The 26,604-nt window shown below is 47.1% G+C and overlaps 1 protein-coding gene across 1 annotated transcript in view; it reads left to right on the forward strand.

Moving 5' to 3' along the window:
* Positions 1–26,604, forward strand: part of ValRS (Valyl-tRNA synthetase) — a 359,853-nt gene that overhangs the window by 117,930 nt on the left and 215,319 nt on the right. Inside the window, exons 11-17 of the mRNA XM_077651139.1 lie at positions 7,987–8,090; positions 12,721–12,802; positions 13,044–13,120; positions 13,603–13,693; positions 16,982–17,087; positions 18,917–18,987; positions 26,444–26,569. Coding sequence (XP_077507265.1) covers positions 7,987–8,090; positions 12,721–12,802; positions 13,044–13,120; positions 13,603–13,693; positions 16,982–17,087; positions 18,917–18,987; positions 26,444–26,569 — 657 coding nt within the window. The remainder of the gene's footprint in view (positions 1–7,986; positions 8,091–12,720; positions 12,803–13,043; positions 13,121–13,602; positions 13,694–16,981; positions 17,088–18,916; positions 18,988–26,443; positions 26,570–26,604) is intronic.

Here is a 26,604-nt window from a genome sequence, read left to right on the forward strand (position 1 = left end):
AGCAGCGCGAGCCGCCGAAGATGATGACGCCGAAGTGCAGCCGAATTGAGCTCCTTCTTCCTGCCGGTGTCACGCACCGTTTGGCTTCATGCCATCATACGTTCTAGCACTTCAGCCAGTAAATCAATCATTGCCTTCATTGTGCCGGCCTCATACTGATTGATGTGGCAAACGGGTGGCTTTGGACATTTGCTGGAACACTCGCTCCCGCCATGGCCAATGCCAGCGACAATGCCTCCGCCATGCCCAGTGACGGACCCTCCAGCGCCGTCGCTGCGCTGTCCCTTCGCCTTCCCCAGTTCTCGTCGGCTGATCCTCAGCTCTGGCTGATCCTCAGCTCAGGTCAACAGCCAGTTCACTATTGGCTGCATTACCTGCCAGTTGCAGAAGTTTCATCACGTTGCTGCGTCACTGCCACCTGAGATTGCCACCGAAGTCCGCGGCCTCCGCCCGCCTCGGCCTCGTTTGACATGCTGGCTGCTGAGCTCGTCAAGCGAACAGCAGTCTCGGAAGATCGCCGCCTGCGGCAGCTCATCTCCTCCGAAGGACTGGGGGACTGCCAACCTACACAGTTGCTGTGGCAGCTCCAGCAGCTCCTGGGCGACAAGGCTGCCACCTTCGACCAAGCCTTCCTGCTTGAGTTTTTACTTCAGCGCTTGCCGTCGTCGGTCCGCATGGTGCTCGTGCCCGCCCAGGGGTTGTCTTTGGAGATGCTCACCGAGCTGGCAGACTGTCGTGGACATTTCCTACTCCACAATTTCTCTCAGCGCAGTCTCGCAGCCTCCTACCCCCATCATCTCTTCCCTCCTGCGCGGACCTTCAGAGCCTCTGTGACGACTACCACACCCAGATCACACGTCTCTCCGACCGAATCGTTGCACGGTTGACTTTTGATGCTCTTTCGCCTTTCTGTCACCAGAGCTCACCTCGCCGAAGTAGTGCTACACCACCTCTTCAGCAGCGAGTGCTGGTATCACCGCACCTTTGGTGAAGCAGCTTGTTGGTGTACCCCTCCCTGTCGCTTCCAGGGAAACTTCCCGTGACACCACTAGAAGTGGCGAGTGGTGTCACCCCCGAGACCAGCCGCTTATTCTTCATTCACAGCCACATCTCGGGCCTCTGTTTTCTCGTCGACACCGGAGCAGAGGTGAGTGTCCTCCCCTGCAGCATTACATTATCATCTTCTCACCGCCCTGACTCATCGCTAGAAGCCGCAAACCTCACCCCATCGCTACGTACGGCGAACATGCTCTCACACTCAATTTGGGCCTCCGACGTGTGTTCCGATGGGTTTTCCTCGTCGCAGACGTACGCTACCCAATCCTTGGAGTTGATTTCCTGCGCTACTACAACTGCTGGTCAACGTGCACAGCAAGTGTCTCGTGGACTCCGTGATGAACCTCTCTGTTCAGGGCCTCCGTCTTGAAGAACCGTTTGCCGGTATGCCCAGCTGACACCAGTCGGCCTGCGAGATCTTCCTGGATAATACTGTTCTTTGCTCCGTCCCACCAACTTCTTACTGCCCGTCAAGTGCCAGGTCACGCATCACATTGTGACCACTGGGCCGCCCACACATGCCCGAGCCCATCGCCTTGCTCCAGACTGTTTACAGATCGCCCGCAACTAGTTCGAACACATGCTGGAGCTCGGCATTATCTGACGTTCATCTAGCCCATGGGCACACCCTCTACACATAGTATCGAAGAAATCCCCAGTGGATTGGTGGTCGTGTGGCAATTACAGCGCCCTCAACAATGCTACCGTTCGGGGCTGTTATCCCCTACCTCATATCGTGGATTTTACCGCAGCTCTGAATGTCGCTACAATTTTCTCTAAAATAGATCTCGTCAAGGCCTACTGCCAAATTCTTGTAGAACCATCTGATGTACCCAAAACTGCAATCATTACACCATTCGACCTCTTCGAATACTTCCGCATGCCATTTGGCCTCTGTAACTCTGGCCAGACATTTCAACGCTTCGTGGACACAGTGACACGGGGTCTACATTTTGCATGGCCTACATCGATGACCTCCTCGTATTCTGCTGCAACATGAAGCAGCACTTGCAACACCTCTGGCAGCTTTTCCAACGTCTCTGTGATTACGGCCTGATCATGAACAGAGCAAAATGTGAATTCGGCAAGTTGGAGTTCGACTTCCTTGGTCACCGTGTCAACCGCTCTGGTATCCGGCCCTTCCATCAGAAGTCCAGGCTATTCAAGACTTTCCGCAGCCTGCCTCAATCCTCATGCTCAGTTAATTTCTCGGCCTTATAAATTTTTTTCGCCGTTTCATCCCCCACTGTGCAGATCTCCTTAAAGCATTGACAGACATGCTTCAAGGCAAGAAAACAAACTCCACACAACTGACATGGTCTTCAGCTGCTCTGGATTCTTTCCAGTGAAACTATCCGACCTCGCTCTCCTTGCCCATCTGCGTCCTGATGCACCCCTACGGCTCGTGACCGACGCCTCCTGCTCCGACGTTGGAGCCGTGCTACACCAGCTCATGGGTGGTGCTTGGGGCCCTCTATCTTTTTATCCTGCAAGTTTTCTGCTGTCGAAAGCCACTGCAGTACTTTTGGCCGTGAACTTTTTGCCATGTACATGTTTGTGTGGCATTTCAAGCTCCTCCTAGAAGGTCGGCAGTTCTACATCTTCACCAACCACAAACCATTCACTTTTGCCATCAAATCGGGGAGGTGTAAATTCTCGTCCTGTGAAATTCCTCACCTTTCGTGCATAGCAGAAATCACGACTGACATCAGACATGTGCAAGGTCTTGACAATGCCCCGGCAGATGCACTGTCACGTGTTACTGCTTCCCTCGCCTCTGCTGCTCCATCACTGAACCTCAACTTTGCCGCCCTTGCAAAAGCGCAGCAACATGCTTCAGAAGTTATGGACCTTAGCGAGGACCTTGGCTCGCTGGTTCTCTGTGAAAATCTGCTCCCTTCGTGACCCGTCCCCATCATCTGCGACACTTCGGCCAGCACTCTGCGCCCTTTGGTCCCATCTGACTTTCGTTGTTTTGTCTTCGATACCCTCCATGGCCTGTCCCATCCAGGAATTCGGGCCACGAAAGATGTACGTGCCTGGGCCCGTGCCTGCCTGGCTTGCCAGAAGTGTAAAACTCAATGACACACAACATTTTCCTTCGGCTCGTTCCCTCTGCCATCAGCCCGTTTTGACAATGTCCACATCGATATTTTGGGTCCCTGGCCACCTTGCGCTGGACATTCATATCTTCTTACTTGCATCGATAGGTTTACTCACTGGCCCGAAGTGTCCCCTCTTCCTAACGCCACCAGTGACACCACTGCCAGAATCTTCGTCGCTGGCTGGGTCTCCCGGTACAGGGTTCCCTCGACCATCATCACTGACCGTGGCTCCCAGTTTGAATCTTCACTTTTAACAACCTTATGACTTTACTTGGAACTTCTGAATTAAAAACTAAACATTTTGACAGATTTTCCTGTCTGGTTGGGTTTGAAGACATAATAAACTGCACAACTCCAACCATAAATTTTAACTTTAACCCAACGTTTCGAAGCCGACTCTGCTCCTTCATCAGGGGTGACTGAGGGCAGTAGCTAAGCGTCTTTAAGTATGGAGGGGAGTAGGGTTTAGGCTGTTAGTCACGCTGGCACACTGCAGGTAGGTATTGAATGGCGGCTTTTTTTCGTTGAGTTGAAGAGCGAAGTCCCTGGGCATATACTGGGGGCAGGTTTCCTTTTGTGCGGTTGATATTGTTCGGGGTGGTTTGGATATGCCAGGATTCCAGAAGGAGCCTCTTCTGGCAATTTGTTTCGGTTCCGAGGATGCGGATTTCTTCGAAGTTGATTCTAGGGTCAGAGTCCTCGGAATGTTCGGCTACTGGATTGCGTTCTCTTGTGAATTTGCGGACATCGTTTTTATGTTGCCGAATTCTTTCTTTGAAATTTTTGGTTTCGCCGATGTAGCTTGCATCGCAGTCGGCGCATGGAATTTCGTAGACAATGCCTTGGGCTCTTTCTCTCGGCAGCCGGTCTTTGGGAACAGGTAGGCAAAGCACAACACACACTCAGCGGGGTCCGTGCGCTGAGTGTAAATGATGTGTGCCGCCTCCTGGAGTTGTGCCTGTCAAACACATACTTCTCGTCAAACGGGGAATTTTACCGACAAGTTAAAGGAACACCAATGGGAGCATCTATCTCTGTCGTCATGGCCAATTGGTTTAACCATGGAACACATCGAACAACGAGCCCTCAGCTCATTCCACCCGAAACCAAAGATTTTCCTCAGGTATGTCGACGACTGCTTCGCCGTCATCAAAAGGTCTGAGACTCAAAATTTCCTTCGTCATTTAAACTCCGTAGAACCTGACATACAGTTCACGCTAGAGGTGGAACAAGAAAACTCTCTGCCGTTTTTGGACGTCCTCGTGTCCCGAAACCACAATACCCTTCAATTCTCCGTATACCGCAAACCAACCCACTCAGGCCGGTATCTCCACTTCTTTTCGAACCACCCGACAGTCCATAAAGCATCAGTGGTGAAGACGCTGTTCAGAAGAGTTGAGACACACTGCAACACAGAACTTTACAGAAAAAAAGAACAACGCATGATATTCAAAGAACTCATCAGGAACGGCTACCCAAAAGACTTTATTCATAAAACCATCCGACGTTAAAAACACAACATTCGTCAAGAAATCAACGCACAAAGACCAACGCCACCACCAAAATACGTCACTTTACCTTATGTCCGAGGTGTCAGCGAGACCATCGCCCGAATCCTGAAAAAAAAAAATCGGATCTCCAGGTTGCGCACAAGCCCACAAACACCGTTGCGCTTTGCCTACCTGTTCCCAAAGACCGGCCGCCGAGAGAAAGAGCCCAAGGCATTGTCTACGAAATTCCATGCGCCGACTGCGATGCAAGCTACATCGGCGAAACCAAAAATTTCAAAGAAAGAATTCGGCAACATAAAAACGATGTCCGCAAATTCGCAAGAGAACGCAATCTAGTAGCCGAACATTCCGAGGACTCTGACCATAGAATCAACTTCGAAGAAATCCGCATCCTCGGAACCGAAACAAATTGCCAGAAGAGGCTCCTTCTGGAATCCTGGCATATCCAAACCACCGCGAACAACATCAGCCGCACAAAAGGAAACCTGCCCCCAGTTGCCCAGGGACTTCGCTCTTCAACTCAACGAAAAAAAGCCGCCATTCAATACCTCCGTGCAGTGCGCCAGCGTGACTAACAGCCTAAACCCCCCTCCCCCGCGGCTTTTGCGTCACAGCTGTCGTTCCTTTGAGCCCCCCTCCTCCCCTCCATACTTAAAGACGCTTAGCTACTGCCCTCAGTCACCCCTGATGAAGGAGCCGAGTCGGCTTCGAAACGTTGGGTTAAAGTTAAAATTTTTGGTTGGAGATGTACAGTTTATTATATGCTGTCTCTGTAGCTATAAGCAGAATAATTGACAGTATTGAAAACAGCATAATCTACACGGATTCACTTAGTCTGCTCATAGCACTACATTCTAGAAATTCAATCCAACCCATAATAGGAAGCATAATACACAACATGGAAAAAAAAATCATAACATGGTCATAAAATTCTGCTGGGTGCCCAGCCATGTTGGAATATAGATGGAAATGGAAGTGCCGAGTTCTGTGCTGCCGAAGTCTGCACTCATGAAATCGAGAAAGTCTGTATGCCTCCATAGAGACGGCACGAAATTAATACACAGTAATTTGAAGGATAATGGCAGACATTTTGGGATAATGAGATAAACTGCAAGCTGCATTTTGTAAAGCTGATCCTCGGGGAATGGGAGACCTCTACCCGCGAGGAACGTTTTATAGAAGTAATTTTATTTCGTCTCTGCTTAAGACACACACACATACCTGACACATAACTTCCTGCTGACAAATCAAGACAAACCTCTTTGTGAAAGATGTGGAGACGAGTTCACACTCAACCATGTTTTGCTGTCATGTTGAAACGAGTGCACTCAACTATATTTTACTGTCATGCTCAAAACTAAAAATTTTACTAAGAAAAATGCCCTGCACAATTTTATAATGAACACATCTCTTTTCATCCATCGCTGCTCTTAGGTGATAATGCAATTGTTAACATCCCTTATGTTTTGAAGAGAAGCTGGTTTTCGTGGTAAACTAAGTTCCAACCCAGCACCTCACTTGTCCTTGATACACCTCATCCACTTTCTCATTCCTGATCAGGAGGCCTGAGGTGCCTCTTTCATTGGTTAGGAGCCTCGACATCCTGGCCCAGCCAAGGATGGCCTCTGACGTTACCTGACCTTCTTTAAAACCTTTACCATAAGCCATTTCTGAAATTTTTGCCCCGTATCAACACTAGGTAGTATGAAATAACTTTTTAGACCTTTACACCACCATTCTTTTATAGTTTTTATAACGTCCTACACAAAACAATTTTTTACACCTTGTGTTTGGCACATGATAGCCTTAGATGCTTATGTGCCACTAAACCCAACACAACCCGACCCGACCCAACCTGACCCTTCACAACACAACACAGATGCATTCTCTTTCACTCAGTGCTCCTCTTAATTGATAATACAGTTGTTAACATGTCCTATGTTTTTGGCTTTTTAAAAGAAGCCGGCTTTCTTGAGCAACTATAAATTTTGACCCACTGCTTCGCTTTACTATGCGGTACACCTCAGTCACAGTGTAATTCTTGAGAAAAAGGTTGAGGTCTTTATTTGATTTGTTGGGAACCTCCAGATCCTTCTCCAGCCAAGGATGGTCGCTGAAGTTACCCGACATTGTTTAAAGCTAGTACAGTTAGTCATTTCTAAAAATTTCTTCCCCTTGTAAACTAGTAGGCAGCACAAGTAACTTTTTAAGCCCTGTACATCACCATTCAGTCAAGTAAAGGAAACAGCACAAGGGACAAGGACGTGACACGACAGCACAGGCACCGAACTAACAACAGATTTATTGTCAGAGAAGAAGGGTCACACAGAACAGAAAAAAAGAAGTGTGCCAGTCAGGCTACTATCAGCTGATAAAGAGCATGAGGGGTATGAAAACGAAGTGAGCGAACATAAAGCTAACATTTATGGCCAAAATAGAGAGAGAGAAACAATGTGCATCATGTTGTACAGCAACGGAAAGGAATGAACGGAAGGGAATTCGGGGAACGAATGAACACTTAAATACATTTATGCAACACTGATATGACCTGATTTTTTTTGGTATTGTCTCATCTCTTGGACTGAGAATGAAGTTGTTTTAGATATGTTTTTGTCGATTTCCGTTTTATCGCTGTAAACATTATGTAAAAAACTTTAATCTTAACATCTTCCTACACTCTTTCAAGCTTATGCTACGTTCGAGGTCATAAGGCATTGCGTATACAGGGTGTCTAATTTTTCTAGCACAATCTCCCCTCTGTCCTTCAACAGATTTGCTGTTACCTGATCCTCACCAGCTGCTTTACCCCTTTGCATTACATTTAATTCCTCTTTCGTTACTGGCGGGATGACGCATTGCTGTGCACTACTGTCTCTCTCATTAACGTTCTGATTACATTGGCTACTGTACAGGTCTGTGTAGAACTCTTCAGCTACTTTAACTATCTTTTCCATTGCTAATGATGCTTACATCTGGTTTTTACCTATGCCTAGCTTCCCCTTCACCGCTTTTAGGCTACCTCTATTCTTTAGAGCATGCTTGATTGAACTTCCTTTTGTTGGCTACCTCGCGCCTATTGATTACCTTAGATAGGTCTTCTAGTTGTATTTTGTCTGTTATTTTTAACCCGGTGGGGAATTATGCAGCACCAGGATTCGAACCTCGGTCCTCTTGCACTCGACGTGGATGCGCTATGCCATTGCTATGTCCCCCCTTAAATAGTTGAGCATTCATATCATTAGTGTCTGTAGCATGTGGAAGCCCAGCTAGTTATAGTTGCTATGAGCCACTCTCACTTGGATTGTTTGTTGTAGGGCATGAAACGCTTCGATGCCCGCAGGGCTGTCTTGGAGGCCCTGAAGGAGAAAGGACTCTACCGAGACACCAAGGACAACCCCATGGTTGTGCCGATCTGCAGGTGGCTTCTTTTTTCTTGTTTATTCAAAAGGGATTAAGTGAGGCCTTCTTTGACTATTGAGGTCTTGGCTAATCGCATGCGCATTGCACTGTCTTTCCTGTCGTCATAAGTATGCACAGTTTTAAGTGACACATGCTTACATGCACACAGCGCGACAACGAATAAGGACAGCAGGGCTTCAACTAAGTTCATTGCCGCACGCTGTGCATACAGTCAAACCTTGATATAACAAACACAGATAGTACGAAATATTGGCTATACCGAACTATTCCTAAATATTTTTAACAAACATGAATTTCTTGCTTTATATATCGAATGCGGCTTGACGTAAAACAGATATATCGAACCGCCAAGCGCCAAGCTGTGCCCACACGGATGGCAGGCGGTATGCTTTGCCTCACTACACAGGTGACTGCTAGTGGTGCGGCAAGCGTTTGTGCCTCACTTAATTTCACATTTGCTTACAGTGCCAATCTTGAGTTTCTTGAGTTAGTGTGAGAACGCACACGGCTTCTCCTCCAAACATCCACTCTAATGCTGTCGTGTTAAAGGAGTATAGACACCTAATCTTGGTGGCATGTTTTCTTCTCTACAATGATGCGGAAGACACTACTACGCATGAATCACCATGTGATATTCGCCTACAACCACTAAATAATTTATAATCGAGTTTTTTCTGTCATGTCGTTTCGGTTTCAACAGCCGAACGATGGCTGTGACGTCAAAGAGTGGTTTTTTGTCACGTGAGGCATGGAAAAACATCCATATAATTGCTGCTTCATCATTTTAATTTACTGCAGTGCTGAAGCCAGCCTTCCTCAAGAGCTGGAATGACAATGAATGTGGAAGCAGCGATTATATTGTAGTTTTTTCATGTCTCACGTGACCTGTAAGTACATGTTGACGTCACAGTGCTCATTTGGCTATTGAAACCGAAACTGAAACAGCACGAGAAAGAAATGCGATTATAAATTATTTAGCGGTCGTATTAGAATACCAGGTGGTAATCCATGATAATGTCTTGGGCATCATTACAAACAAGAAAAACACACCTAAAATTTAGGTGTCTATACTCCTTTAAAATGTGGTCTTTTTGATGCCTTTGCCCTGTGGCCAAACCTATGTCAGCAAAAATGGCATATGTAGGAACGAAGGGGAACACAAGAGCAACATCGGCGACACCTGGGCACACACTGCTCTGATTGCAAGCAGTGCAGGGAACCCTTCTTGGGAAGAGATACAGCCTGTGCTGGTGAAATGGCGAAGTACGACTGGTGTCAGCACACCAATGATGCTTTTAAAGTGGCTCTAAAACACCTTCCGAGGAGAGCATGTCAACTCTCTCAATCACGGCATTGTGTTGTCATGAATACTGAGCCAAATAATACACTTCTACACGCAGCAAAGTACCCACAATCACACGCGAAAGTTGGCGAGCTCTTTCCAGTGATTTTTTCATGCTTGCACCCTCCTCCGTCGCTTGCACCTGCGATGGCTATTGGTTAGATTCTTTCAGATGTCAGGCTTTTGCCTTGGCCGCGGCCAGTAATCCGCATAGCTTTAGCGGGTCTGGAAGGTCTGCCTCCCGGAGGGGGAGGGGAGGAATGTCGACCTTCCAGCGTGCGAAAAGTGACGAGAGAAGAGGGAAAAGGCGCGAAGAAGCTGAAATTCAAATTGCGGCTACGGATAACTCAGCTTCTACAAAGCGCATTAAAGAAATTCTTGCTGGACAATATTCGTGAAGTGGCGTCCTTTAACATCCCAGGCATAACTTAACTCTATTACAGCCCCTTTAAGTGAGCAAGAGCGCCTTTTCTTAGAGATTGCAATTTAGCAGATGGATAAGGCAGTTTTTGGTTGGTGTTCACTGCATCCTTCTGCCTCCTTTTAATATTATTTTCCTTGTAGCAATAAAAGCTACCTATGTTCGCATGCAGGTTGTGGGTGCTGCCAGAGATAAATTGTGTGTTTCTTTACATCATGTGTATTTTGTCAGGTCTCCTTGTTGTCCATGTTCGTTGTTGCACTGTGTCAGTGTAAGCATGAGGTACCAACAAGCCCAGCAGTTCAATTTTATTAAGGGGCGCAGTTGGCTGTCTTGCATGATTATCACTCTCACTTGAGTCTGGATATATCGACCTCCCAGATGTACCGACTTATTGTATATATCGCACAGTAAGAACATTACCTTGAAGATCAGGTGTAAAAGTGTGCCACTACTTTTTGCATTTATTGAACTGCATTCATTGAGCAAAACGTTTGATACATTGAATGGCTGGCTGCACTCCTGCTAGTGGAGCTTCTCCTAATGGCACTCTTCGATACTTTTCGCGTGCGGTTGGCTGTGTTGTGAAACTCTGTGGCGAGGGTAACGGGGGGTGTGCTCGAGAGTGGTCTGTTATACTCGTTTTCCATGCCACATCACTGTCATGCAGTGCAGCCAACGTGCCCCAGTTTTAATCAGATATTTCTGTCTGCAATGTACTGGTAACGGGACTGAAAACTAATGAGACAATGGCTAGTTCCAAAGCATGGGTGGTACGTCACTGCAAGAAGCGTATCACTAGTGTAAATGCAATGTATCTGCTTCTAGGTTGCAGATGAGCTTATTTTGTGTATCGAATTACCAACATATCAAAACTATTTCACAATCCCATTTGAGTCCGATATACCGTATTTACTCGAATCTAGGCCGACCACCTAAAGTATGAAGCCGACAAAAAAGAAATTACCTCGAATGTAGGCCGAACAAAAAAAGCGAGGAGAGTGTTCACAAAATGCAAACAGCATTTATTGAATCTGAACGTGCAGAGCTCATTCAACATCGTCGTCGCTGCTAGACTCGTCGCTGTGTTCCTTGTCACCGTCACCTTCAAACAGCGCACTATCTTCGGTACCGTAAAGCGCATTAGATATGCTGCACTTTTTAAAGGCGCGCACGATCAAAGTGCCTGGGATGTCATCCCACGCTGCAGCTACCCAGCCCGCCAGCTGCGATAGCAATGCACGTTTGATGCAGCCCGTTGCCGTTAGCTTGTGTTCTTCGTCAGTCAACCAGTCTATGTAATATTTCCGCAGACGACCCTTGAAAGGTTTGTTGATGCAGACATCAAGTGGCTGCAACTGGCCCATCATGCCGCCCGGTATGATAGCGAGGTTCGTGTTCGCTTGGGCGAGCGCTGCCTTTACGTTGTTGGTCAGGTGCCGACGGTAAGGGCCGACGACAAGGAGCGAGCTCTTTGTCAAAAGGGCTCCTGGACGCTGTCGCCACACAATCTTAACCCACTCTTCCACCATCACACCCGTCATCCACCCGTTCTCATTTGCCCGCACAATGACATTTCTAGGGAAAGTTTCTCGAGCAGGCAGTGTCTTCCTTTTAAATATCATATAAGGAGGGAGTTTATGTCCATCAGCTGTGCAGCACAGCATCACAGTTGCACGCTGCTTCTCGTAGCCTGCAGAGCGCACCGTCACCTCCTTGGCACCGTTTTCATTCACAGTGTACGCCAGTGCATATCAAAATACACAGCCGCCTGATCGACGTTGCCGATTTGCCCAAGGTTGTAGCCTGCTGCTTCTCTCTTTTGCAGCATGTAGCGCTGAAAAGCTATCAGCTTTTCTTCGAAATCGCTTGGCAGCTTCTGGGTGATTGAAGTGCGATGTCGGAGGCTGAAGCCGTAGCGCTTCATGAATTTCTGAAGCCAGCCCCGGCTGGCTTTGAAATCCTTTGGCGTTAGGCCTCGCTCCCTCGAAAGTTCCCTCCTAGCTTTCGCTTGGAGCACTTATGTTGTCACTGGAAGGGCAGCTGCTCTCTGAGTCTGAACAAAGTCTGCCAAAACTGTCTCCACTTCGTAGTGACAGCCTTTCTTTGGTCCGCTAAATGCTATCCTCATTGCAGCGCACTCAAAAAGCTGCTGTCGTTGTCCCCTCCAACGACAGACGTTTTTCTCGTCGACACCGAAGTCCCGCCCGGCTTGAAGGTTCGACGATGCCTCTGCGGCTATCACAACATTTCGCTTGAAAGCGGCACTGTAGTGGCATCTCCTGCTTGGTGCCATCGCGATAAAACCACGCCGCACAATACGACCGACATAACAGAGGTCAAAATGGCGACCTCACTTGTGTACGGTTGGCTACTGGCACGGCTAGTAGCGGCTGCAATACTGACTTTTCTAGATGGCGCTAGCTATGCACCATATTTAACAGTTTCAATGAAAAACTGGCATGTTTTTTAAAATCCTCGAATCTAAGCCGACACTAGGGTTTGGAATATGATTATTTGAAAAGAACTATTGGCCTAGATTCGAATAAATACGGTATCTGAGTTAGCATTTTACTTGAAAAAGTCATATGTTTTCTGAGCCACTCATTATGTAAATTGTTTCAGTTAAAAATTGATATGAGAGTCACAAATGGCAGCAGCTGTGAAATGTACCTGAAATTGAGAGATGTTCTGAAGTTGTCTGGTACCCATGACTAAAGTCCTCTAATATGTACATTGGAGGTTTGTACGTCAAACATTTGGAAAGTACCTTGATTACTTTGAAGGAGTTTTTTAAGGAGGTGGGTAGTAGGGCTGTCATGAGTAACAGAGCCCAGCAGCTTACAAGCCTTCTTTCATACTCAGCCGGTCCAAGGACATTGTGGAGCCCCTGCCCAAGGTCCAGTGGTTCGTCAACCTCACTGACATGGCTGCCCAGGCCGTCAAGGTGGGGTACTCATGTGCCTGCTGCTGTGGCCATTGTTGCTTGCTAGCCTCATTTTGCTGAACTGTGATAGTGCTACGACATGTGAAATCTTTTTGGAGCGGTGCCTGAAAATAAATTGGCAAACAAAAACCTTACCTCAAGCCTTTTGCTGTCATGTCAGGCATAGGAAGTCGTGTGCATGATTTTTGTGCCTGCTCCGATTACGCTCAAAGTAAAGCGGTTGGCTTCTCCTGTGTGATAGGATGTGAAGGAAGGCAGCCTCAAGCTTGTCCCGGAACACCATGTCAAGATTTGGAACTACTTTCTGGAGAACATTCGGTGAGCTTTTGCAACGTTTGTGAACTGCCCTGACACATTGTGCAACCTGTGAGTGCTTCACTTGTACTGGGCTGGGCAGTTTCTTTCATTGCGCTTTGCGTTGCATTTGAGTTTCAGATTGAGAACTGATGAAAAGAAATCAACCAAATTTCAATATATAGATTGAGAAATACAAGTGGATTTTATTAATGCTGCACAGGTTAATTTAATTTTCTTAATTAGGCCATATTCACAGGTTGTGTGTGTGTGTGTTTTTATGAACAGAAAAAAAGCTGTTCAAAAGTTAGAAGTTACACATTCAGTAATTCTAACTTGAGCGAATCATTATTGAGATGATGGATTACAAGCGCTAACTCCTGTGCCTAATACTCTTGACATTGTTGGTTCTGGCCAAACTAAAGCAGGGCAAAGGGGCTTTTCTTTCCCCTCCTCGCATCGTGGCTGCAGGGTCTCTACACTGGTGCGTCTGCGCACATTTGCAGTGACTGGTGCATTTCGAGACAGCTGTGGTGGGGCCATCGAATCCCAGCCTACTTTGTCTCCATTGAAGGCAGACAGACTCCACTTGGAGCTGTGAGTGATTTTCTTCTTTTCCATGAATACAAGCTTTGTTATGCATTGTAAGGAAACCCAGAAAATTTTTTTGGTAGTGTTTTCACTCCAGGAGCGAGAAGGAAAATGAGCCTGCATGAGCAAGTAGATTATAACCTGGTACTAGTATGTCTAATTTTTTTCATGTATGGAATTTCTTTTTGATTATTAATGTTGCACATATTTTTCTCTCAAAATATTTAATTAACTCTCCAGACAATTGCTTTCGGTTGCGTATGGTATTGCTCTCTTTCTTTTAAGCATTGACCAGGCAAATGTGTCATGTTAAAAGAAGCTCATTGAGTCACCTCAAGGGGTTATTACTTGGTTACAGTGCAAATAAGTGTCACGAGAGCTACAGCTGTCATGTTTGTTCAGACACGGGGTTGAACTGCAATTGACATTGCAAGGTTGTGCCTGCAGTTGTGGCCATGCTCCAAAAGACCACTGTGAATTCTGGCAGTGGTGCTTCTTTTGGTTATTTTGCAATGTCTGTGATGGTGACTCGTTTTCATATTCAGGGGAAGCTGGGCCAAAATTAAGGTTTGCTGTCTGCCCTTCTCACAAGGTTCCACGGTGCACAACGAGGAAGGGACGACAAAGCTTGTGTGCTGTGTCCCTTCCTGGCTGTGCGCACCATGGAACCTCAGGTCGATTACCCTGTAGCCCTTCTTGCCCTCATATGAATAGGGGGCATTCTTTTTTGTAGCTGGGCGGATAAATAAGATAAAGTCAAATTTGTAGCTTGCAGACAAATGGCCGTGCTACTGATCAGATGCTGTGAAGTAGCTGTTTTAACGCCAGAATGTTAAGGGGCCTGTGTTGCAGAGAAGCCAGCTTCATTGACCGTGAGCGAAAGATCCATGAAAAACCCCAAGAGAAACAACTTAAGTGGGTCACCTAGGTGGCAGGTGTGCCTTGTAGGTCACATGACCTTGTGGCGTCATCGCAACTTGCCTGTGACGTCAGCCTGCAGATAAAACACGAGCACACTTCTTTGGCTGTCATCCCGCACTTATCACAAAAGTCATGTGACTAGCGCTTCTGTATATATTGCACTTCATCAGAATAAACGGGGAGTTCCCTTTATCACCGCCCTACGATGCGTGTGAGCAAACTGACCACCGTGCCAGGTGGCAGTTAAATAAATTAATGATTGGTCATGAGAGGTTGGTCAGGAAGAGCAGCCTGGTTTGCATAAGCCCCACCGGTGGCAGCACCTGCCATTGCAGGGCAGTGGCATACCGCTTAGCCACTGTGCCAGGAGGGGTACGAGGGCTCCTAGGGATCTTTGTGAATGAGAAGTGTCGCATATATTGGAATTAACCCATTGACGCTATGGCATCATACCCTTAAGGCGGACTGGAAGTGTCGCCTCCAGTTTTGGTATTTTAAAACTATTGTTACAGTTGGCATTGGTAAGGCTGACAGTAAGGAAGTTACTGCTTTGCTTAGGCTTGAACACATATTTCAGCTTGTGTGGAGCACTCGAGCAATGCACTGCCCTGCCAACAAAACAGCTCACAAAGGTGGCAGTCTGGGCTTGTTGGTGATTCATGATGGAAATGTACAGCGCAAATAAAGACGAGGACACAAGGAAGGCACATGGAACACACACGCGGAACACAGAGCCGTGGGGTATCCTACTCATGTTTACTTCAGCGTCGCGGAAACCCTTCTTAAGCGCCTGTGCTCAAAAGATAACTCGTACGTCTCTACCGCCTGCTACAAAACGGATTGCTGTGATCCCGTACATTCATGGCCTGTCTCATCGCCTAAGAAAGATCGGTGGACGGGAGAACGTAAAAGTTCTGTTCTCTGCCCCCGATAAGTTGCAAAAATTGTGCAGACTGTCCAGGCCCAGTGATTCAAAGAATCGGAACTGCAAAAAAGAGCACCGAACAAAGTTCGTAGAATGTACGCATTCGATTGTCTACGCATCCCTTTGAAATGTGGGAAGAGCTACGTAGGACAAACCGGTAGATGGTTTAGAAGAACTTTTTGTTGGGCTAGATGGTGCATACTGTAACAAAAGAACTGTAGCGCGACCAAGACGAACACAAGACAGAGGCACACAAGACTAGCGCTAAACTTCATCTAACTTTATTCACTGGCAGCACAGCAAATATAAGGAAAAAAAACCCGATCACGTGCAGATACCAGGTCACACACACCACTATCAACAGAACCGTTCAAGATATGCCATCTCCGATTTGTAGATTCACAGACGTATGCGGGAAGGTCTATGTGGGCCAAACAGGGCGGTGCATAAATGAAAGGGCAGGTGAGCACGCGCGCTTACTGAAAGACCTAAGTGGTGCGCATCTTCCTCAGCACTGCACTGAGTGTTCTGACTGCCTTCGAGCGGCAGAACATTTGCCGCAGGATAGATGCCAGTCCTGCAAAAAGTGTCAACCTGCAGGAAATGCAGGAAATGTAAGAAAAATGGTAAAGATGAAAATGATAGCGATTCTGATGAAGAGTTTGTGTGTCAGCCTGCTTACCAAGAATGCTCTGTTATCGCCAAAAACCGTTGCCAACTCACTTGAGAGATAATAGAGGCTGAAATGATAGACCTGTGGGGTGGGTCCTGTGTGGCCAAGCCAACTAATGCTCTTACTGGTAAGGAGCTGTTCTACTTGCGTCAACATATGAATGTGTCACCTACTGCGCATGCGGGATGTTTGCCTGGTTTTTTCAGCTTATATACTGGTCCGAGGTTCGAAATAAACTGTTGCAAGTCAGCGCTCGTGTGTTCCATGTGTCTTCCGTGTGTCCTCGTTTTTATTTGCGCTGTACATTTCCATCATAACAAAACAGCACCTGGCTACAGCTTCTAGGCTCTAGATGCAACAATGGTTGTGTGAAAATGGAGCCAAATAGAGTTGCCTGATGTCGTTTTTTACTCCTCCAGTGCTTGAGCACTCTTCACAGGGGCTGTGCTTTGCATGACATCTCACAGTTCACTTCCCTGAGGTTAGCTCGTGCTGTTGGCAGTTCCAATCTGGAGTGTTGCTACGGTTTCCAGGCCTGGGTACCTGTGACTGTAGAGCAGGCAGAGCCGCATCACATCAGCCTCTAGCAAGTACCATCTCGAAGCTTTTTTCTACCCAAGCTGTCACTGGGTTTGGGAAGTGGCAGAGGAGAATAATTTCGCAGCAAGTGTCTTTCCTGTGTTCCTGGTATAACGTAGGTAATGGAAATACCAGTATCTGTTGAGAGCAGCCAACTGAAATGCTTCATCCTTTATATTGATGTGTTTGTGCATAGGAGAGTGACAATGACTACTGGGTCAGTGGGCGCACCCAGGAAGAGGCTGCAGAGAAAGCAGCCAGAAAATATGGAGTGCCGATGGACAAGGTCAGGCTGAAGCAAGGTGGGCACATCTTCATCCTGTCTGCGATCAATGGGGAAAGCCGGGCTAGTTGGTGTGTCATCATTAAGTAAAAGACTAGCTCATAAAACTGGGACACAGACAGAGAAGACAGGATGTCCTGTCTTCTTCTCTGTCTACGTCCTGTCTTATGCGCTAGTCTTTTACTTAATCATCCTGTCTGCAATTGCCCACTTTTTCCCTTAGCCTTCCTGGCCTGTGGCTGGTTGGCAGTGATGATGCACCAAGGGTTCATGTGGAAAAAGCAACTGCATATCACGCGTCCTATTGATGCTAAGGTTGTGCATGTGGGCACTTGGGTGTTTGCGAGGAAGAACACAAGTGCATATTTCACGTGGGTGCACCAGCACTGCCTGAAATATACAGCGTGGAATGTAATCTTACCTTGAGTGGCAACTCTAGGCTTTTCTTTAGCACTGCTCCCCCATGGTGAACTTTGTGCTGGGAGTGTGCCGCATTGGTGCCTTGCATGATGCACCACAGTATGTTTTCAGGAAAGAGAAACAGAGTTGAGGCTTTTTGCTGGTCGAGTAAGGAGGAACCTCCTCAGCGGAAGGTGTGTGGCCGACAGAATCACCCAGATCAAGCCTTGGGAAGGACCAGGGCTCTGATTGGCCAGTGGCTGGTTATTCGCTTTGCAACCAAGCGTGGGAGGAGGACCAGACAGTGGCTTGCATCAGTTGCCAGAGTTAAGGAGAGGGAAGCCCATGAGTGGACAGGGCAGATTGGAAGCAAAACTTTTCATGGAGGCTGCTAGCCACAGCTTGCTGCAACAAGTTGTGCCTGGTGTATGTCCAGATTGGGCACCACTTTCCCTCACTTGATACTTCATTGTGGAGAATATAACACTGAGAGCTGTGAGGCATGCTGTAGTGGAGGACTTCAAATTAATCTCAGAATAAGGGAGAAGGCTTGGCTTTTGGATGCAGAAAGACAAACATACATGTGCATTTTTGTTTGCATTATGATATAAAAGCAAAGATTCATGGGCACAAGCAAGTTACTTCCCAGAAATGAGTGGAGAGGTTAGAAATTCGGCATACTTAATAGTGAGCAGGTACCGTATTCAAATAGACTAAATGAATCCTTCTAACAAGTATTTTTTTGTGTTGGTTTTGAATACCTTTGGGGGGGGGGGGGGGGGTTAAAAATTTGCCAGCTAGTGAAAGTTAACTTGTGTTTCCTGTAGACAGGTGATTTAGCGTGAACTGAAATTGCGAAACACTGGTTTGAATGTGAGAGCATTACTAGTCCCAATACAAGAAAAGCCGGCGGCTCGAGCGTGCATGTACCCTCCAGATGGTACAGAAAATTAGGGTGACGTCATCAAGTGGCTGTATGATGCGCACAGCAAGCGGAGCACTGCCATCCGTCCATATGGTGCCAGTTTTCCCACATATTGGTCATTTTCCCAGTTGGAGGCCACACACATGCACCTTCAATTGTATGCCTTCCCAGGCTTTCATATCTATCGAAATTGTGATGCAGCCGTTGATCGTACAATGTTCTGGCTTCCATTATGGCTGGTTGTGTGTGTGCTTCTGCAGTGAACAGTGAACCATCAGCGCTTTCGCGTTGTCACACATAAGCAGTCTGAACTGTTTCTGTCAAGTTTTTTCGCATTTTATCCCCATGAAAATATGGTCACTGTGGCAAGGGAACCCATGAGAGAAAGAGGTTTTCACATTTGGGCCATGTGAGAATGGTGGGAAAGAAACCGGCGCTGTGTGCGGTCTGAGCAGTGCAGTGCTTACAAATGCATTTGTGTGCGGTACCACGATGGCCCCATATATTGTGAGTTGCTTTTGCAGATGAAGATGTGCTGGACACGTGGTTCTCCTCTGGTCTGTTCCCCTTCTCCATCTTTGGATGGCCAGATCAGGTGAGGGCCTTTGCTCAACCAGCAGTCTCCAACTGGCTGCTATGCACTGGTTTCTCAGCAGAATTTAATTCAGGGGACTGGAAAAAAAGTCCGAGTTATCTGAAGTTCTAACGGGTCACAAGGGTGGAAACTTGGGCAGTCGGTAACGATGATCCATGGTATATGGGGAGCGCAAAAACGGCACAAGCGACAAAGAAAGACGGACAACACAGGCGCTAACTTCCGACTGAAGGAAACCTAAGCGACCAAAACGAACGTGGACCGTGAGGGGAACCAGGCGCATGCGCTCGGAAAGATAAAGAAAACCAGGTGAACGAGGAACAACGGACATGCACGACTCAGTTAATCTTTAAGAAGGCCAGCTCTCTTTTCGACAGGGAGATAGACGGCTTGCTGACACATTTGTCTTGCAAGGCAGCGATGCGAGCTGCTTCTATAATCTCGCGAGTTAACTGATCCCGGTGTCTGGCGACGATCGAGCACTTATCCAGATTCATGTATGAAGAAAAAGGAACGCCGACCAAAAGGTTGTTGTTTAAAACGAAGACGTTTCGGCTTCCATACGGAAGCCTTGATCAGACCAAAAGGTTGTTGTTTAAAACGAAGACGTTTCGGCTTCCATACGGAAGCCTTGATCACTCAGTGATCAAGGCTTCCGCTTTCTAGATATTAAATTTTCTCTCACCGACAACCACGTTTGCTGGAGCTACGAACCTCACGGCAATAAGCCCGTCTTAGCTTTTCGCTCCACCCACTCAAAACTGGTAGAGTGTGGAGTCATTGCGCCTTGTTTTAGAAACGCCTTGACACAATCTTGCCACCACTGCATGCCCCGCAGCTTCCACAAACAAGTCAAGCGGTTATCCGCCGCTGGCTACAGTGTTCCTCTTCAGGCCTCTGTAGCAGAACGCATCCTTAGGAACCTTAGCGCTCGTGAAAACATTGCACAGAAGTCTGGTGATAAGAAAAAGGTTGCAGTGCTCCCTTACGTGCACAGTGTCTCCCACAACTTGAAAAAGATCGCGCAGAAAGCAGATGTGAGAGCTGTGTTTACGGCCCCTCATAAGCTTAACAAGCATTGCAAGCTGACAAAGCCCTCCCTTGGTCAAACGAACACCAAAATGCATATGTGAACTGTATTGCTTGTGTCGTTTACTGCATCTCTCTGTCTTGTGGCAAAAAGTATGTTAGACAAACAGGCTATTGTCTCAACGACCGGCTATGGCAGCACAACAATAATGTTAGAAATTCATCCGGAAGCAACCTAGCCATTCACTGCAGTAAGTGCCGGAACTGTGCTCCATTGTTAAATCATCATCATCATCATCAGCCTGACTACACCCACTGCAGGGCAAAGGCCTCTCCCATGTCTCTCCAATTAACCCTGTCCTTTGCCAGCTGCATCCACCCTTTGCCTGCAAACTTCATAATCTCATCCACCCACCTAACCTTCTGCCTCCCCCTACTACGCTTGCCTTCTCTTGGAATCCACTCCGTTACCCTTAAGGACCAGCGGTTATCTTGCCTTCGCATTACATGCCCCGCCCAAGCCCATTTCTTCCTCTTGATTTCGACTGGGATGTCATTAACCCACATTTGTTCCCTCACCCACCCTGCCCACTTCTGGTCTCAACGTTACACCTATCATTTTTCTTTCCATGGCTTGCTGTGCTGCCCTTTACTTAGGCTGAAGCCTTTTCATTAGCCTCCGTGTTTCTGCCCAGTAGGTGAGTACTTTTCTCTTGAAGGATATTGGTAAACTGCCGTTCATGATCTGAGAGTTGACAATAAACAAACTAGAGACATGGGCAGACAAAAATGGATTCTAGTTTTCCAAATAGAAAACAGTGGGTGTTCTGTTCTCACCAAAATGGCGCCTACAATCTGATCCCACCTTACAACTAAACAAAACCGAACTACCTGTGAAAAAAGAAAGAAAATTTCTAGGAATTACTTTTGACAAAAAACTAATATTCCTACCTCCCATTAATGCTCTCAAAAAGAAAGCCTCTCGATCCTTGAACATACTTAAAGTACTGTCCCGAAATTTAACAAAGTATACTGTAGGGCCAGTTGGTCACACATTCTTAACAAAAACGTAGCGTAAAGACGTGATGAAGAAAGATGAGGACAGGACGGTGCTACACTTACAACTGAATAAAATTGAACAACAGAAAAATGTCCCATCACTCTGCAGCAACGCGTGCGCAAATCTTAAAAGAATGCTCCACACTGATAATCTAAAAAGAGGCAGTAAAAGAAAACTAAAAACATCCGAAAAAAAATATATATATATATATATCAATATTAAAAAAAAGGTTTGTGTAAGGTCTGCACCCAAACTTTCCATGCACACGCCGTGGCCTCCACGTTCTGCTCGTGTTGCGAGCAATGGTGCGCTTGATTGCAAAGGCCACGCACGCGCCTAGCTGGTCTGGAGAGGAGCGTGCGCGCCGCCGCCACTCCCCGAGCCCAGCTGTGCATGCTGCTACATTCGTCGACCGTCCGTCTGTATTAGCGGCGGCGTTTGCAAGGTTCACCTGCTGGAAACCAACACTAAGCTTCTTCGGGATGGTTCCGAGCCACGCGATAAGGATCGCTCCCACCTTCCTGACCAAGTACCCCGAAGAGCGTCGCCCGGGTGGATTCCGGGTGGAGCAGAGAGGCCACCGCAGTAAGCGAGCGGCAGCTAATCCCCAATGGTCGTGACTAAGTTGGGGGAACTAAGGCGGCCTCGGTCCCGGCAGAAGATGATCAGCGTGGGAATACGGCGGCGGGTTGGCCGTCGTTGTCCGATAACTTTGCCAGCCTCGCTAATGGCACAACCTTTTTGGCATTCAAGTAAGCTGACCTGGGGCTCCGGTCTTGCACGTCGGATTCTTCAAATGAAGAAACAGGTGTCAGCACCGTGTGGGAACTTTCGGCTGGCCAGAAAGCATCCCCTCCGCAGTCGACGTGGACCCGACGGCATCCTCCTCTCTGCCTGGCTCGACATGTGACGGGGGCAGGTCCCTATGTGCAGTGGGGCGTGTTTGTGCGCGAAAATTCAAGTTTGAGGCCACTTCCACCCTGGCGAGGGCGTCCTCAACCTGGGGAGTCTAGGGATGAAGAACTGTATAAAACTTGACGGCGAGTGCAGTGAATCATCCTCCTCGATTCTCCATTTGCATCCTCCATTATGATCCTACCTTAAGATCCTCTCTTCGGAGGGCAGCTCACTTCTGAACTCACATGCTTGTAAATATGTAATTAAAACCAAGTCTTCTTTCTCCACTAATGAGCCCCTTCACTCAGCGGCACTCCTGTCCGGCTCGGAATGGGTGTCATCTTGACTGAGGTTGCGTCGAGAAGCGACACCGATTCCCACCATCCAACAATGCGCATAGGAACTTCCAGGTGCTGCTTACGAATGACGCCTGAGGCCGCGAGTCATCATCACCATCGTCAACTTTTTCCCTCCGCTGCGAGCTCCCACTATCCATATCGCCGTCGGTATCACCAGCTCCAGCTTTTTGCCGCTGTCAAAGGCACGGGAGTTGCGGTAGCGTGTTAGTTCACCATAGTTGTGGCTTTCGTGTGCTGCTGTTGAGCGTCACAATTTTAGCACGGTGGGCAAGCACCTTATAGCTACACGGCTGGGAGTTTGCTGTCGAACATGGCAAGAGTGTGGCGGGCAGGCAATCCGACGTGGCCGAGAAGTGCATCCGACGATGGTGCAACCAAAAGGATGCACTGAGGAACACAGGCTGCAAAAAGCGTGCTTTCCAAAAGCAAGCCATGCGAGTTTCCCGAAATGGAAGAAGACCTGCTCCACTATGTGATTTAAGTGTGGAACAACGACTACGCGTTGACAGTGAACATGCAGCGCGACTTCTTGTGGATGAGCATGCAACAGAGCAGAGCACCAGCTTGGTGTCTGAAGGCTCCGCGAGTGACGATTGAGTGTAGAAAAAATGCCGCTCATTCCCTGATTGGTGTGTTTCTACTTTAAAAAATTTTTTTCGAACATTGCATGTATGGTTCTCACCCCAAAAATTGGCCCCCAATCTGGAAAAAAAAGTGCGGCCCTTACATGCGCTTATGCGATAATATAGGTTTGCGTCTTTCCACAGGATGTCACTCATAAACAGTCTTTATGTGGAAACCAATGAACCATGACTTCCAGACAGATGAGCCATGCTCACATGCTTTTCCATTCTAAATATCCACTCGCTGCAGAAACATCCATGTTACCCTATAGCTGCACAGTGCCCATCTAGAACACTCTTTAACAATAAACCCCAAGCTACCAGGCCACTGCTCTTGCGATTTGAAGAGATGTGCCAGACTTACTAAACACATTACCTGCTATTGCAGCAAGATGAGATCCACTACCTCTGTGGTACAATATTCCTGCTATCTGTGATTTTACTTTTACACAGTTCAACAAACTCCACAACAACATATAATACAAGAATTTCTGGCACTCTCAGGAAAGTACAGTACTTTCGCAGCTTTTTATACAGATGGTTCAAAAACAGATATTTATGTGGCACTATCGGGCCAGAATGAACACTGGAACGCGTGGCCTCTGGTTAATTTTGGTACAGCGTGCACCGTCTAGCAGCGTCCGCGATAAGCTGCTGACATGTGCACTGGGTTTGTGGCTCTCTCCCTAGCTGCCCTGTGTGGAGCCATCGCTCGATTTGCTGCCTGACATCTATGATGCACAAAATTAGTAACAGACATCACGCCCAAGCTGCCGTCCCTTGCATGCCGATAGCCGAGTGCATTCGGCAGTCGAAGCTTTGTCATCGCACAGCAAGATAACGCGGTCATTGAAAGGACAGAAACTACAATGCCACCCTGCTCGCCCGGACCGTGGACATGGGGAGCGTCGGTATCAAAGCGAGGCAGCTCACTTTGCGGAAAATCGAGCGATGGCTCCACATAGGGCGGCTAGGCACAGAGCCACAAACCTAGTGTACACGTCAGCAGCTTATCGCGGACGCTGCTAGATGACGCGCACTGTACCAAAATTAAGCAAAGGCCACGCATTCCTGTGTTCACGTTTCATTCCGGCCCGATAGTACAAGGGAATTGGAATGAAACAGTAAGGCTTCCACAGTGTGCATCCATCTTCATGCCATCTCTGTAGCCGTACAGAAAATAGTAAACGAGAACCTCGTAAACAATATTATGTACACAGACACCCTATGTGTGCTTACAGCCCTTCACTCAAGACATGCAATCACTCCGCTGCTTGGCGACATAATACACAACATAACAACAGCAATAGCTCAAGGGCAAAGCATAAGACTGCTGGGTACCAAGTCATATCGGAATTAAAGGCAATGAGAGAGCAGACTTGTGCGCTGCTGAAGCCCGTTGCAAGCAAATAAAGAAAGTAAACATAGCGTTTAAGGATTGTTTGCACTTGGTACACGGTAAATTAAGGAAAAAAAATGGAACTTAGCGTGGAACAATGAAGTAAATAACAAACTACTCTTGTTAAAGCCAGATTTAGATGAATGGAAGTCTTGCACACACCTGGAACGTTTCAAGGAAGTAAATTCTCTGCCAGCTTTGTATAGGCCACACACACCTTATTCATAACTTTATACCGAAAAAACAAGAGAAACCTCTTTGTGAAAACTATAGAGATGAATGAGCAGTTTATTATTGTACCCGAAAGTCTAAAAACTAAGGAAAAAATATTGTACCCAGTTTTGTAATGACCACATTCCTTTACACCCACTCTTGGGTGAAGATGCACATGTCTTGCATGTTTAGTATTTTAAGAGAAGCATGTTTTCTCGACAAACTGCCTGGCTTCATTTTTTGATGCACCTCAGCTGCCTTCTCACTCCCGAGGCTTTTCTTTGAGGCTCAACATGCTTGCCCAGCCAAGGATGGCTGCCTGGCCGTCTGTAAAGCTTTTTTTACTGGACATTTATAAAATTAATTTCCTCTATCATCACTAGGTGATACAAAGCAATTTTATAGGCCCTCTACACTACCGATGGTATTAATATTTCTATGAAACTGCATGAAACAATTTCCCTCTGCCTTGAGTTTGGCCCATGATGGCCTTAGTTGCCTATGTGCCATAAAATACAGCACACAACAACAGAGAGGACACGATAAGGACGAGGAAGGCGGGACAGATGCGCCCCGTCTTCCTCGTCCTTATTGTGTCCACTCTGTGCACAAAAAAAGAATTCTGGTGATGAAGGCGAGTGAGCGGCGTGAACAGTACCTCTTGCTCGGCTAGTTGGTGGAAAATTTTCTAACAAAGGTAAAAACAGCGCTAAATTTGACAGGACGGGCGGGGAAAAAATTCTGAAATTACTTTGTATGTCTGTAAAGAAAAGTCAGTTGCGTGCCATTTACTGGGCTCGTTCAGATTGGCAGTCGCTTTCCTGTACGAGTGGCTGCCAGGTGTTGCTGCTCAGCTGGGCTGCAAGCGAGGGAGCAGCCTTATCAACTTGTATCTGACTGCTGGCTTTGTGACTGCGTCATTCTGTGTTTATTGCTTTGCGGCGCTCATGCCATCACATAGCATGGGTCTGGGGGTGTATGCAGCGATTTATATTTGGAGTCAGCTTCTCTGTGGCCAACAAGGGGTGCAAGTTGAGGGGTCGACTTTACGCAGCAGTATACCGTTTACATTGCGCATTATGACCTTTGTAGAGTTTTTTAGGTTGCGTTCACGAAATCTCTTGTGTAATTTGCGCACCCCTTTCTTGAAGCCTTAATTTTAGGGAACAAAGTGTGGAAAATACTTGAGTAATTATTGTACCATTCTCCACAATACAAGACACGATGAACGCATGTTATGTGCTTTGTCGATGCGCAAATGATGGGTGTCATACATTAGGATATGCATTACCGTCATACTTGAACAGATACACATTCACTAATTTATCCATTTGCTCTGCTTCATATATCACAGCATCAGAAAAATGTTCTTACAAAATGATGGATAAATTCCGACCTTAAGAAATAAAAAAAGGCCCATCAGTGTGATCAAGTATCCTGTTGTGTGAGTAAACTGTCCTGTTGAGTTATTGTGATGATAGTGGCTTGCTTCTTACTTATTATTTTCTTTTACTGCAACCCACCATTGGAGTGTCGAACTGTGAGATTGGTGAAACGAAGCTCAGATTTGTTTCCTATCTCCTCAGCCGTTTATATGACTGGGATAAATGGTTTTTCAGTTCGTTCAAGTGTAGTTTTCTCCAATTTCGTGGGAAGGGTTGCCCTTTTTTGTGAATCACAGCAACATTGACTATAGTGACATCCTCATGGACCAAGCTGGTTCGGTTTAATTAAGTTGACTAGGCATGTGCATGGAGGTTTGGCCCTCTGAGCTTAAGTTTGCTTTAGGGTGGGTGTGAACTTTTTGGATTGGTCTTTCATGTTTCTGGGTGCATTGTGTAAAGCTTGACGGGCAGGATTCCTCTCACTTGTGCAGACTGCGGACCTGAAGGCCTTCTACCCAGGCACGCTCCTGGAGACCGGCCATGACATCCTGTTTTTCTGGGTGGCCAAAATGGTCATGCTGGGCACCAAGCTCATGGGCAAGCTGCCTTTCACCGAGGTGAGCAGTGGGTGCTCCCCACCTTAATTCAGACT

This window comes from Amblyomma americanum, chromosome 1, assembly GCF_052857255.1.
Source record: "Amblyomma americanum isolate KBUSLIRL-KWMA chromosome 1, ASM5285725v1, whole genome shotgun sequence".
Classification (NCBI taxonomy): Eukaryota; Metazoa; Arthropoda; class Arachnida; order Ixodida; family Ixodidae; genus Amblyomma; species Amblyomma americanum.